This window comes from Gossypium arboreum, chromosome 1 (assembly GCF_025698485.1).
Source record: "Gossypium arboreum isolate Shixiya-1 chromosome 1, ASM2569848v2, whole genome shotgun sequence".
Lineage (NCBI taxonomy): Eukaryota > Viridiplantae > Streptophyta > Magnoliopsida > Malvales > Malvaceae > Gossypium > Gossypium arboreum.
This window is the reverse complement of record NC_069070.1, coordinates 20,618,043-20,632,740: the sequence shown is the minus strand read 5'-3', so window position 1 is coordinate 20,632,740 and position 14,698 is coordinate 20,618,043. Positions and strand designations below refer to the sequence as shown.

Below are 14,698 nucleotides of genomic sequence, written 5' to 3'. Positions count from 1 at the left end.
ATCGGCAGTTGAACAAGCTGACCATTAAGAATAAGTATCCATTTTTGAGGATTGACTACTTATTTGATCAGTTCCGAGAGGCTTTTGTATTCTCTAATATTGATCTCCATTCAGGGTATCATCAGTTGAGGGTTAAAGAGGTAGATGTGCATAAGACTGCATTTAGGACTCGCTATGGGCATTATGAGTTCCTAGTGATGCCTTTTGGCTTTACGAATACACCGACTGCATTTATGGATCTGATGAACTGAGTATTTCAGCCCTGTTTGGATCAGTTCATCGTGGCCTTCATTGACGGCATTCCAGTATAGTCTAAGACTGAGGATGAGCATGATGAGCATATCAGAGTAGTGCTTCAGATTTTGCGTGAAAAGCAGCTGTAAACTAAATTCAGCATGTGTGAGTTCTGGCTCTGTGAAGTAACTTTTCTGGGACACGTAATTTCTGCAAAGGGGATTTGAGTTAATCCTCGAAAGATTGAGGCTGTGCTGGAATGGAAACAACTTAAGAATATATCTGAGATTCGTAGCTTTTAGGGTTTGGCAGGATACTATCGGCATTTCGTTGAGGGGTTCTCTTTGATTGCTGCATCGTTAACTAAGCTTCTCCGTAAGGGTGTACCATTTTATTTGGACTGATGCACAGCAATCAAGCTTTGAAAAGTTCAAATCTATTCTGACTCAGGCTCCTAGATACAACCTGAATCTGGAAAGGAGTTTGTAGTATGTAGTGATGCGTCGTATGTTGGATTGGTTGCATTCTGATGCAGGATGGTAAGGTTGTGGCTTATGCTTCTCGTCAGCTTAAGACACACGAAAGGAATTATCCGACACATGATCTTGAGCTGGCTGCTGTGGTCTTTGTACTGAAAATTTAGAGGCACTATTTGTATGGTGAAAGGTGTGTCATCTACACTGATCACAAGAGCCACAAGTATCTCCTTACTTAGAAGGAGTTGAACTTTAGGCAGCGTTATTGAATTGAGCTACTTAAAGATTATGACTGTACCATCAAGTATCATCCTAGTAAGACCAATGTGGTGGCCGACGCTCTAAGCCGAAGAGCGATGTTTGATTTGAGGGCGATGTTTGCTCGCCTTAGTCTGTTTGATGATGGGAGTTTGTTAGCAGAGTTACAGGTTAAGCCGACTTAGATTGATTAAATTCGAGATAAACAGTCGGGGGATGAGTCATTGGGTTTACGATTTCGTCAGGTTGAGAGTGACAGCACTTCGGATTTTGGACTGAATAATGATAAGGTACTCTGTTTTCATGGTAGGATTTATGTATCGAATGATGTGGACCTGAGGTAGTAGATTCTGAGGGAAAAGCATAGTAGCCTTTATGCTATGCATCTTGGTAGAAATAAGATGTATCGCGACCTTCATGAGTTATACTGGTGGCCGAGTTTAAAACATGAGGTTACTAACTTTGTGGCTCGATGTTTGACGTGTCAGCAAATTAAGGTTGAGCACCAATTGCCTTAGAGTTTATTGTATCCAATCAAAATTCCCTTATAGAAATAGGAACGAGTGACTATATATTTCGTTAGTAGGTTGCCCTTGACACCCACTACGAAGGATTCTGTTTGGGTCATCGTGGATCGATTGACCAAATCTGCTCACTTCATTCTAGTTTGAACTGATTACTCTTTGCAGAAGCTAGCGAAGTCGTACATTTCTGAGATTGTAAGACTACATAGGGTTCCTATTTCGAACATTTTTTATAAAGATCCTCGCTTCACTTCTCGGTTCTAGAAGAAATTGCACGAGGCTCTAGGTTCAAGTTTGGACTTCAGTACTGCGTTCCATCTTCAGACCGATGGTCAGTCTGAGAGGGTGATTTAGATACTAAAGGATATGCTTTGGAGTTGTGTGATTGATTTCCGAGGTAATTGGAAGGATTATCGACCTCTAGCTGAGTTCGCCTACAATAACAGTTTCCAGTCTAGCATTCAGATTGTAATATCCTGAATTAGGGCTTAATCTGAATAGTGGTTTCGTGACCACAAATCTGAGATAGAAATAATAATTTTATAATTATTTTGATGATTATGATATGATTGCATGATTGTGTGAAAATTTCGTGATGAAATTCTATGCCTAAAGTGCTTAAATTGAAAGTAGGGACTAAATCGAATAAGTTGCAAAACTTGCATTCTAGAAGTTTTTAGTATGAAATTGTTTTAGAATATTAATGAGGAGGTCTTAAATAGCAATTTGACCAATTTTAAGTTCATGGATAAAATTAGGACATGGAAGGAATTTTTGGAAAGTTTAGTAGTAAGGGTATTTTGGTTATTTAGTTATTAAAATGAATTAAAAACAAAATTAAAAGCCAATTTTTGTCCATCTTCTTCATTAGGGCGAAATTTCAAAGGTTCTCCATAGCTAGGGTTTGTTTCAAGCTTCCAAGCTCCATAATCAAGAAAAACGAGATTCAAGTCGCGATCGAGGAAAAGAAAAGATTGTGGACTAAATTGCAAAATCTTTATATTTTGGTACCAAGGTAAGTTCATGTGTAAATGTAGTAACATAATTGTCATTTTAAGCAATTTAATGTTGTTTATATGATATGATGCTGATTATTATCATGAAATATTATGCTTTGTGGTTATTGTTGAATAATATGTAATTATGTGAATTACTTGATGAGTATGAACTATCACCGAAGTACCGATTTCGATATTCCGTGGAAGACGGCAAAGATGTGTGATCAAGGAAAACGCCCGTTTAAACCTTAGGAATAGATTAGGATACAAGTGACATGTCACTAGGATGGTTGAGCATTCGAACTCGTTGAGTTGAGTCCGAGTTCACTTATGGATGCGAATGTCCGAACTCGTTGAGTTGAGTCCGAGTTCGTGAAATGTAACTAGGCATCCGAACTCGTTGAGTTGAGTCCGAGTTCACTTATGGATGCGAATGCCCGAGCTCCTTGAGTTGAGTCCGAGTTCACTTATGGGCTGGTTACATGGTAGCTTGATTATATATGAGGCACTTATGTGCAAATTATCCGTGTATCCGAGTTGTATTCCGATGTGTTCAACGGGTGAAATTTCTAGTGAAATGGAAGAACACTTAAGATGCAAGCGACATTTTGGTAAGTGTTGTGAAATGGACACTTTGGACAGGTATGTTCTTAACCCTCGGGTTGAAAATAGATACAACAATGATAAGGTGGTAAGATGAGGAATGATGTTTAGAAATGTGATATATGTTTTGGTGATACCATGCTAAAGTTGTTTGGTATATTTGTATTGTTATGTTACTTGTTATTTACATATGAACTTACTAAGCATTTATGCTTACTCCCTCATCTTTATTTACTGTAGTTTTGAACAAGCCAACTCGGGAATCGGGACGGGTCGAAGGTTCGATCACACTATCCAAAGGATTTTCATCTGGGTAAATGGCTTGTAAAACTTAAGTATGGCATGTATAGCAATATACTTATTTTGTGTAAATAATTTTATGATATGGCTATGTTTGGTTGAGAAAATGTTTGATATTGATAAGTCATGGTGATGGCTAATTTAGATCATGTTTGATATTATGGAAGTTTAATAGGTTATCTAGTTCATAAAAATTCATGGAAAGATGAAACTTGCCTTAAAACAGAATATTGCTGCAGTAATGACATGAATTTGAAAAATCACTAAAAATAGTATAAATGGAACTAAATGATGAGTAAGTTATGAAATTGAAGCTTCATGAGTCTATTTTCATGTGGATTGAACAAAACAGGCATATAAATTATATTTTATGAGATATTTAAACTTTTGTGAAACAAGGCCAGAGTGATTTCTGGATCCCTTGTTCTGACTTTAAAAATTCATAATAAATTTTACAAAAATAATTAGAAGTTTTTCTTTATATGTATAGAGAAATATTTATGAAACTGCTCTGACCTCTGTGTATTACGAATCAGATATTTCTCTATACAGAAATTAAATGACTATGAAACTCCATTTCTTTTCGTTTCAAATCTGCATAAGATTTCTGTCTATCTGAAGCTTCGTAAATAGTAAATGACTATGTGTAAATAGATATATGAGTCTAGATTTAGGGAAAATTTACGGATCTAGATTTCGAGTTTCGTAACTCGAGATATGATTTTTCTTGTAACTGTGACGCGGGTAGTTAGAAAGCTGTGAATGTAGAAATAAATGATTTGAAGTTCTTAATTTGATAAATATTGTTCGGTAACCCCTCAAGCTCGACTCCGGCGATGGTCTCGGGCGTGGGGGCGTTACACAGATGGCACCTTACGAAGCTCTGTATGGTCGTAAGTGTCAAACACCTTTGTGTTGAACTAAGTTAGGCGAACGATGAGTTTTGGGTCCTGAGTTGGTTTCTGAAATTGATGATAAGGTTCGACTGATTCGGGATCATTTAAAAGCGGCTTTTGATAGGTAAAAATTGTATGAATATCTGAAGAGATGTGAGATTGAGTACTCTGTAGAGGGCTTTTTGTTTCTTAAGGTCTCTCTGTGGAAGAAACTTCTAAGGTTTGGCCAGAAGAGCGAGTTGAGCCCAGGTTTATTGGACCTTACAGAATTCTGAAATGTGTGTGACCTATTGCTTATCAGTTGGAGCTTCCCTCTGAATTGGACCGTATTCATGATATGTTTCACGTCTCGATGTTGAGGTGGATCCATCTCATATTGTCTCAATGGAAGAGATCGAGGTTAGACCAAACTTGACCTTTGAAGAGGAGTCGGTTCAGATTCTAGAACGTGACGTTAAGGTTTTGAGAAGGAACTCCATTCCATTGGTGAAGGTCCTGTGGAGGAATTATGGCACTGAAGAGGCCACGTGGGAACCTGAAAACTTGATGCATCAACAGTATCCTCAACTGTTTTGATCAAGTAAATTTCGTGGTCAAAATTTCTTTTAAGGGGTAGAGTTTTAACGCCCCAATATTTGTTTAGGTTTCTGTATTTTTTTGACACAAATGTGTATCTGCTTGAGTGGTTAAGTGTTCTAGGTGTGTGTGTATGTGAGGTCCCAAGTTCAAGCCTTAGCTTTAGTAAATTTTGGTATTTTTCTGACTTAAGCCTTATACTTACTTAGTGGGTTCATATTTAAATGTCTGTAATTCCATATTAGAATGAGTCTGCTAGTTCAAGTGGTAAGGGAGTTGGGGTGTTGGAAGTCCTGAGTTTAAATCCCTGCGTTAGCGTGGGTATTAATTTTGTTCTGCTGTTAGGAAGAGTTTTAGTTATATTGAAAGTATGAGAGTGAGAGTTAGTGGGAGGAAAATAAGGGATTTGGGGGTTATCAAAATTGACTTTTTTTTTTTTACAAAATTTTCTCCCTCCTCCTAAGAAAAAAATCTGACATTATTCTTCTGTTCTCTATTGTTCTTCCCTTCTCCCATTTGGTTTTGAATTCTGTTTATTAGCCGTCACCTCTGTTTTCTTCACTATTTTTGTTTTCGTCGCACGTTCTGGTAAGTGGGGCTTTGTTGTGCTGTAACTTGTGCTTTTCTAATTTTGATTAGGGTTTTAGTCATGTTTTTAGGCAACAGCGAATCAATGAGTTTGTTATTCTTCTTCTGCAGAATAGTAGCTACTTGTTTAGAGTGTTGGGGTAAGCGGTAGGTGCTTAATTTGAGATATGATTGGTTTCGAGTTTTCAGTTTAATCGTGTATAAAGACTAAATTTGAGTGATGCTTCATTGACTTTTAGGTTTTGGAAGGCTCGAGAGTGGTTTCGCAGTGAATCGATACCAGGTGTGTATCGAAACACAAAAAAAAGAGGATTCGATGAAAGCTGAAATTGCAATTCGTCAACACCACACGGCCATGTGGTAGGCCGTGTGGTAGGCCGTGTGATCGACGAAGGCTAGGCTGTGCGCAAGACACGGCCGTGTGATGGTCGAGGTGTGGCAGTGTGGGCCATACGGGCTAAGCCAAATTGGGCGTGTAGGCCTACACGGGCTTGTGATATCTGGGCTAAGCCCTGTGATCCAAATAGGCAAGGCCAATTTAAGAGTGTGGGCCCACATATACTGAAATTTTTCATAGGGTCGCATGGGTCGTCCTAATCGACTGTGGACCTAACGTAGGGTCGGTCAAGGCTTACTAACCCCAAAGCTATGCGTTCTGCTAACTGATGTACTGTTCTGAGCATGTCTGTGCCATGTATATCTACTATTTGTTTTTATAAGCATGTTAAGCATGTATTATCTGTAATTCTATATGCATGTTCTATTTTGTTACTGTTATTGGGAGGGATTGTTATAATGGAGGAGGTATTCTGAAAGGGAATTTTGCCTATTATCTGGCAGCACGGCTGTGTATATTTGTTATGTGCCGCATCAGTATAATATGGTGTGTAGGGCTAGGTGATTGTTTTAAACCCCACATGGTGTATTGGGATGGTCGGAGATGGTGTGTAGAGGATGGGGGTAGGATATCTGATTTCTGATGATGACTGTATATCTATATCTGTATCTAAGATGGATTTAAGCCCAAACATGCATCTGTGACTGTAATAGGCTTAGGCCCGAATCTATATTTGTCTGATTCTGATTTTCTGGTTGTGTGCATGCTTAATTCTATTGGGTTTCACACTGAGTTTACGTAAACACACTCCTATCCGTTTAATCCGTACAGGTAATCCACAGAGTTAGGCGGATCGGTGCTGCGGAGTCCCTCGGTGACCAAATGTTCAAACTAGTTATAAATATAATTACATTTTATGTTCTGGTTTAATCTGGGTTTATTTTATGTAATTTGGACTTTACGGACTATTTTATTTTAATTTGAGATAGAATGTGATTTCATGACTATATAACTGCAAAAATGTGGTATAACTCAGATTTTTCCAAAAGCACGGGTTTTCTAAATCTTAAACAGATTTTACAAAAAGTTTTCTTTCAAAATAACGGGTTACTAAAAACATGGTTTTCTAAAAATGTGAACTGTTTTCCTTAAACGTGACGGTTTTTCTAAGCTTCCGCTAAAATGATATGTTTTGAAGTGAGTAGACTTTTTGAAATTATATTTTGAATTAAATGAAAGAAAATAAGGGTTTATGAGCTTAAAGTTTTATCGAGTTAGGGCCGTATTCAAAATCCCTTTTATGTGACATCTCCAGATTTGGCCATAACGTCTAGGTCGAGTTTGGGGTGTTACATGAAAATATTGAATATTGAAATTAAGTTAAGATATTAAATTCTATCAAATGGAAATAATCATATAAAAATTTAAAATTTGCTAAGTTAGGTTGGCTATAATTTGTATGTGATTTGGAATACTTGTTTAGGTTACGTATATGAATTTTGTGATAAATTAGTGTGAAAATTAAGTTTTAAGGTTACGAAATTAAATTTAAAGTTTGAAATTGAGTCCAATAATAATAAATTAAGTGTTTGAATGTTATGAAAAGGTTTTGAATTTTTTTATGTGAAATTTGTTGTTTGGATATGTTATCAAATCGAGTACGGAGTAATAGATGATTAAAAATCTAATTATAAGAAGCATGCTTTTTATAATGGGAACTTTTTTATTTAATGTTTGTTTTAGGGTCAGCTAAACCTGATCATAGGTTAGGCCACCCACCCAGGCCTGAAGGCTCTCTCGAAACATAGGAAGGTTTGAGGAAAAATATAAGCCCTAAAAATTGGCTTGGATAAAAAATAAGATCTGCTTTCTAAACGAGTCGGGCCTCGAGTAGGATTTTTTTGATCCACAGCCCGACTCAAATTAGCCTAAACTTTCTTTTTTGTTGTTGTTTTGCTGCCATTTTGCTACCGTTTTAATGCTATTCCGCTATTATATTAGTACTATTCTATTATTATTGTTTGGATATTGTATAACTCTTATTTTATTGTTAATTTTGCTACTATTTTAGAAGTATTTTTAATGTATTTTCAATTTGTTGGGAAACATTTATTTTAATATTTTTAGTGTATTTGATGTATTATATTTTTTAAATTTGTTTTTATATAAAAATAATAATCTAAAAAATTTAATATGGGAGGATCAAATCGGGCTTGGGTTTAGCATTTTTAATCTAGGCTGGACTTGGTAAAAGTTTAGGCCTATTTTTCAAGTTGAGCCTAGAAAACAGGCCTAAAATTTTTCATCGGCCTATCCGAACCCAACTCAATCCAATCCATGACTATGTCTAAGGTCAGTTCATTATTGAGGTTCAAAAGTGTGTTTGAAAAGTTTGGCAATATTTCTTGGTGCAAAATAATGAGAGAATATTTATTAACATAGTTTGGATTTACCAGTCCTACTCTATGAAATCTCGCTTAGAGAATGATTATATTCAATAATTAAACCTAATCACCTATTAACTAAAGCTTAATTTACCTTTACAACAACGGATAATTGTAACTCTAATATTGAACCCAATTATTACATCACTATCCTAAAATATCCTCACATGCAAATCATGAAAACTCCCCAAGTAATACCTAAAAGGAGTGTTGAACTAAACAACAATGAATACTCAATAAATCAATCAAACAAGATGCGTTGACACCAAATCTTGGTAAAGGATTTGTAATATGATTTTAGTATACCAAAATTTTTAATGAGGATCCATAAAATATTGGTATTCTTTTAGAATATGTTATATATATAAAAAAATCTAAGGATATCCTCTTAAAAGTTTTAATAAAAGCTTGTGTAATATGATTTTGATATACCCTAATTTTCATAATTATCCATAAAGTTATCGGTATTTTCTTAGAATTTTTTATATACCGTAATTCCTAATTATTTTTTAGAAATTTTGGTTTAGAATACCAAAATATCTAAAGATATACTCTTAGAAATTTTAGTATTCCTTTAAAAAATTTGATATACACTTGTAACTTGTTGAATAGATTAAAGTTTTTCCTAAGTTATTAACACGTACGTGATGAGTGTAATGGTAAGGCATATTATATTCCTAAGGAGAAATGCAAATACCAACTTTAAAAAAGACATTGTCGAGAAGGACTATCACGAACTATAAACACGAATGGTAAAACATATATGAAAAATACCAAAATAAGTTTCCAAAGTTGTTTTTTTTTTTGAGCTAATACCAACTAACGATATTCTTTCAATTACTCATGGAATTGGAAAAGTGGTAAAAAAGAGTGGAGCTCACACATCCATTAAATGAGATGATATAAGTGCATATTTTTAGGCTATCAATCTCGATATTTATATTGTAGCCTTAGCTGATTTAGGTTGTGTTTGGTTGGAGGATTTTTTATATATATTTTAGTTATTAATTAACTATAAATTAATTACAATTTATAATTTTAGTCACTCACATATTTTATTTGTTATATTATTATATTAGTAACAAAACATAACATTAATAAGTAGGTAGTGAATTTTTTTCTTGCTTCAAACATATTTTTAAATTTTTTTTACAAAAGTGTGAAGAATAATTTTTAAATATAAATAATACCATCTTTGTACATACTTACAATACATAAAATTAACCCATGCATACTTACGAATAAAAAATCTAGTTTTATGTGTTAAAAAAAATGTCATCAATTAAGCAATTTCAGCCGACATTCCAACCTATTAAAAAGTCAAACTGAAAAATAATGAGAGAAGGAAAGAAGTGCAAACCGTCCATATTTGGAACACGAAAGCAATCTTGGAGAGACAATGGGCAATGAATCTAAAAATGGTCCCATCCATAGCCTATCAAGGCACTAAGATAGGGCAACCCACAGGCCCATAGCTCATGTCCACTTGCAAAGCTCAACCCCGACCATTGCAATGTTCAATGTCCCCAAAACCAGCCACATAAGTCCCTCATCTAATTTAAACCACCCTAACCCACTAGACCTAGAACCCTATGGTCCAAAGCCCAGTCCCAAAGGGTGTCCAAAACCCACATTTAATATACGCACACCCATTGACGCAAACGTTGCTGAAGTAGTGAAATTCATTGTCATGATCCACAGATGGCAAAAGACTTTAACTTTCCAAAGAAAAATATGTACTTTTGCTTCGGCACATGCTCTGGCGAACCCACCCCCTCGCACCATCATCCTCTCACCCCCCATCAATATCCTCTTTCAACTTCATAAATCTTTCATTTAATTCCATGGCCATTCTCATAAATATTATAAATTTATTTCATCCAAAGCACAAATGACCGAAAGAGATAGCATAGACAAAATATATAAATTGGTAGATCTATATTATAAATAAAGTTACTTATTGAGTTGGTGAAATGAGTCAATTCCACACTAATTTAACTATAAAATTACTAAAATACATTTACTTTAAAGGGTAATTAACATTATTATAAAAGTATTTTTATTTTTAATCTTTTATATAATATTAAAATAAAACAAATTAATAACATTATTTGGAAATCGGACACAACACCAATAAATTAATATAAAAATTCTTGTTACTCCACTAATAATTATTTATTGACATATTTCTATAAAAATATTTTTAATAAAAATATTTTCATTCACTCATCGTATAGATGTGATAAAATCTAATAATAATAAAGGCTTTTTGAATTGGTGCTTAAAGGTTTTGTTTTTTAATCATTTAATTTGATATTTTGTTAAATACCGTTACGTATAAAATAAGTAAATTTATTAATTGGCTTAAGGGTGTAAAAACCGTTAAACTTAAATAAAAAAGCAATTAAGCCTCTCTTTTTTTTTACTCAATTGAGCACTTGAACTTTCAAAATGCATCAAAAAGGCCATCAAAAAAGGCAATTAAACCCCTAATTTTTTTCACGCAATTGGGTACTCGAATTTTCAAAATGCATAAAAAAAAACTTCAAAATTTTTCAAAAAAGCAATTAAGCCCTTGCTTTTATTAAAATTATAAAAATATATAAAATAATAAATAATAAATTTTATAAAATTATTAAATTTTAATAAAAATATAAAAATTTGGAATTTATTAAAAACTTGAATTTTTATAAAATCATAAAAATAAAAAAATTGTAAATTTTCATAAAAATCATAAGAAATTAATGACCTATAGTTTTTTTTCAATTAAAGTCACCACGTGTTGTAATACAATGTGACATGTGGCAAAAAAATAAGAAAATAAAAATCAATAAAAGTATTTTATAATTTCTTTTGTTATAATAACTTTTATAATTTCTTTTACTGAAATTTATATTTATTTATATTTTGAATAATTTTCTTATGATTTTATTAAATATTATAATTTTTTATATTTCTATATATTTTATAATTTTTTACGATTTTGTAAAATTTTATATTTTTATATATTTTATAATTTTTATATTTTTTCTAATTTTAATAAAAGCATGGTTTAATTGATTTTTCTGAAAAAGTTTGAAGTCTTTTGATGTATTTTGAAAATTCAAATAATTAATTTAATAAAAAAAGTAGGGCTTAATTTTTTTTTAATTTTAAGAGTTTTTTGATAAATTTTAAAATTTAAATACTCAAATGAGTGAAAAAAATAAGGACTTAATTATTATTATTATTTTTGAAAAAATTAAGAAGTTTTACAAGCTTAAACCAAAAATATTTAAACCCAAATCTGTTATGGGTGAAGCTGGATGAATAAAAAAGCTGTTTTACTATTAAAAATATTTAAAACTGAAAACAAATTCCGGTGCAGGGCATGATGTAGTGTGATAATTGTTTGTACGAAATTGGATGTGAAGTTACGGCATCATGTACTCGTCTTCTCTGGCGAGCAGGCGAGAACATTTTTGTCCCCCAAGTGAGGCAGCCCCACCCGCCTCCCCTGGTAGAGTCAGCCTACGAGGTTAACCCACTTGCCCCTACCCATTAACACCACCGCCACGTGGAGTCATAGTCGCAATGGGACCACTAACTACTTTCCCGGACCCACCATATACAACAACTTCTTAACTACATCATTAATAGTAGGCTCTACTCCCTCCATTTTGCCAGTACCCATCCCTCCCTTTTCCATTTTCAATATGCAATAGCCTTGGCTTTTCTAAGCTTTCACATATTATTATTTGGTTTAATTAACATTTACATTTTTTTCAAAATTATCTTAATTATATTTTTGATTTTTTGTCATAAATCTTATTTTATTTTTCAAATTGTTTTTTTTAAAATTAATGAAATATAATTTATTATTTAGATAACTCAATAGAATAATTATACATAAAAGTAATAAAATAAATAAATAAATCATGAAGTTAAAAAATAACTTTTAATTTTAAATAAAATAAAAATAATTATCTAAAAAATTAAAATAAATGTAGACATTTAGTATTTTAAATTTAATTTATTAATTATCTTTTTAATTTTATGCATGATTTATTTATTTATTATTTTTTATATATAATTATTTTATTAAATTACTTAAGTAGTAGATTATATCTCATTAAAAATATTCTAAATATTCTACATTAACTTTTTAATATATTTTTATCAAATCTATTAACAAAAAGAATTTGAAAAAAATAACTAAAAATACAATTAGAGTTATTTTGACAAAATATATTTTATTTTATTTTAAGTTTTATAATATTTAAATTTGGATATATTTTAGTGATTAATTTGATTTTTTTTGGTATTATTTATGTTTGGTGATTATTTAAAAAAACTGTTATCCTTCACATAATTCATTATCAAAATTAACAATGCGTTAAATATAAAATAAAATTCATAATAATTACATCCATATGTTTAAAATCTCCTAATATCATAATTAAATATAGAGGAATATTTAAGTAAAACTATTACATTTATATCAATCATAAATTAAAACCTGAAATCTATATTTTTATCTACATTAATGGAATTCAGATACACCATCAACAAAATCCTGCTCCCCAAAATATAGTCGTATTAAAAAAAACTGGCATCAACAAACTGGAAACATCTTCAAAAATCACCAAAATTCAACTTAAATATTAAGTAAAAAATTTAAGAAAACTTTCAAACGTTTTACACAAGAAACAGTCGGATCTATATATCAATTTAACTCTCTTTCACTTTCTTTACTTCAACCTTTGAGCCTTTCTTTGATTTTCTTTTTCTCCATTTTTTTCTTTGTTTCATTTTTTTTATAGTTAATAAATAATTTAAGGAAACAAAAAAAAAAAGGAGGGGGGTGAGAGTGAGACAATTTACGGTAGATAGAGGGTCGTATGTTCTTGATCAGACCATTGACTTTGACTCCAATACGATTGGTCAACATCATTAGGAAGATCAAAGAACGGTTGATCTCCACACCCTTGCCAATCCAACGGTCCAAATCCACTCTCCGATCTACCATGCAAATTTGAAAGCTCAACCTGCATCGTCTGGTCGAGCAATTCCCCGGTGATTTCCTCCCCTCCAACACTCATCATCTTTTGCTGCCGCCACTGTCCTTGCCCATTTAATACCGTACCGAAACCAAACGACGACGTTTCATTGTTTGACGAAGTAACCAAGCTCGTAAAACTCCCAATCTCCGGAAAAATCCCCGATTCTGATCTTTGTTCCAGTAATCCTGCCTCGAAGACTAAATTGTTGGGGTTTCCATACAACTTCGACTCGCTTACATTTATATTGTTTGAATGAGACGTTACTGCCGACACCGCCTCCGCCATGCCGCCTGTAGAACTATCGTTGTTGTTGTTTTTATTTGTCACTGCAACGTTAGAATTAGCTGCAATAAGACTCGAACTGTCGCTGCTAGAATGAGAATTCGCTTTACGTTGATCAAGGTGTTGCTGTGATTGTGGCTGTGCAAGGGCCGCGGCGGCGACTGTCGTGGATTCGGATGAAGGCTTGGTTTTCGAACGCTTGGCTTTGCGGCAACCACCACCAACGGGGACGTTACGAAGGACACCACCTTTGGTCCAGTAACGACGGCAGCTCTTGCAGAAATGACGTGGCTGAGAGAGATTGTAGTTGTTGTAGTAACAGAACTTCGTGTTAAGTGAGTCGCAACGTGGGCACTTGAGTGCCTGGTTGTTTTGTTGTTGGTGTTGCAGTCCTAACCTTCTATCTCCTCCGCCACCTCCGCCGCCGCCGCTGAATACTCGGCCACCTCCGATCAAGTGGATGTCTTGCATTATTCAGAACAATATTCGACTCCAAAGTTAAAAACAAAAATAATTAAATAAAAAGAAAACCAGTGAAGAGCACAGAACCCTTCACATTTCTCATTTCTCTCATGTGACGGGTGTCATTGTCGTAAGCCACCAAATTTTGGGTTCAGACCTTAAGGGCAGGCCCAGCTGGTTGGACTAGGGACATCTTCTTAGCCTCAGACCCCACACTTAACACCCCACCTACATCACTTGCCTCCTTCACCCACTACCCCCATCCACATTACACTACGTCTAGGCTTGGGTAAGGTTTACATAAAATTGAATTATTTTTTAAAAAAATATTAATTTTAAAAATATTGAAATAAACTAAAATCGAGGTAAACCTTTTATAAATAGCTCCCATAATAGTTAAATATTTCAAAATAGTCATATAAAGGTCAAACATTGCTTTTCGAGTTTTAAGTTTCAAATTTTATTTTTATTTTTAAATAATATTTAACTCAATTTTCATATGTTGTATTCTATGCACGTCCAGTATTCACTTAATTTTATATTACAAAATGAAGTGAAGTGCATAATTTTTTTGAGTACCTTTAAAAAATTTAATCATTATTTGATCATTTTGAAAAAATTACTCTTATGTAAGTAGTTCTAAAAGTTTATTTAAATATTTAACCAAAATAAAATGAT

At 33.2% G+C, this 14,698-nt stretch overlaps 1 protein-coding gene across 1 annotated transcript; it reads right to left on the bottom strand.

Moving 5' to 3' along the window:
* Positions 1-12,649: 12,649 nt before the first annotated feature.
* LOC108482306 (dof zinc finger protein DOF5.4-like) lies at positions 12,650-14,301 on the bottom strand. Its single transcript, XM_017785429.2, has one exon. The coding sequence runs from the start codon at positions 14,027-14,029 to the stop codon at positions 13,094-13,096; it is 936 nt and encodes a 311-aa protein (XP_017640918.1). The 5' UTR covers positions 14,030-14,301; the 3' UTR covers positions 12,650-13,093.
* Between the last annotated feature and the right edge of the window lie 397 nt (positions 14,302-14,698).

Excerpts from the sequence above, each read along its gene's own strand:
- LOC108482306 (XM_017785429.2), bottom strand. The coding sequence starts at position 14,029 with ATGCAAGACATCCACTTGATCGGAGGTGGCCGAGTATTCAGCGGCGGC.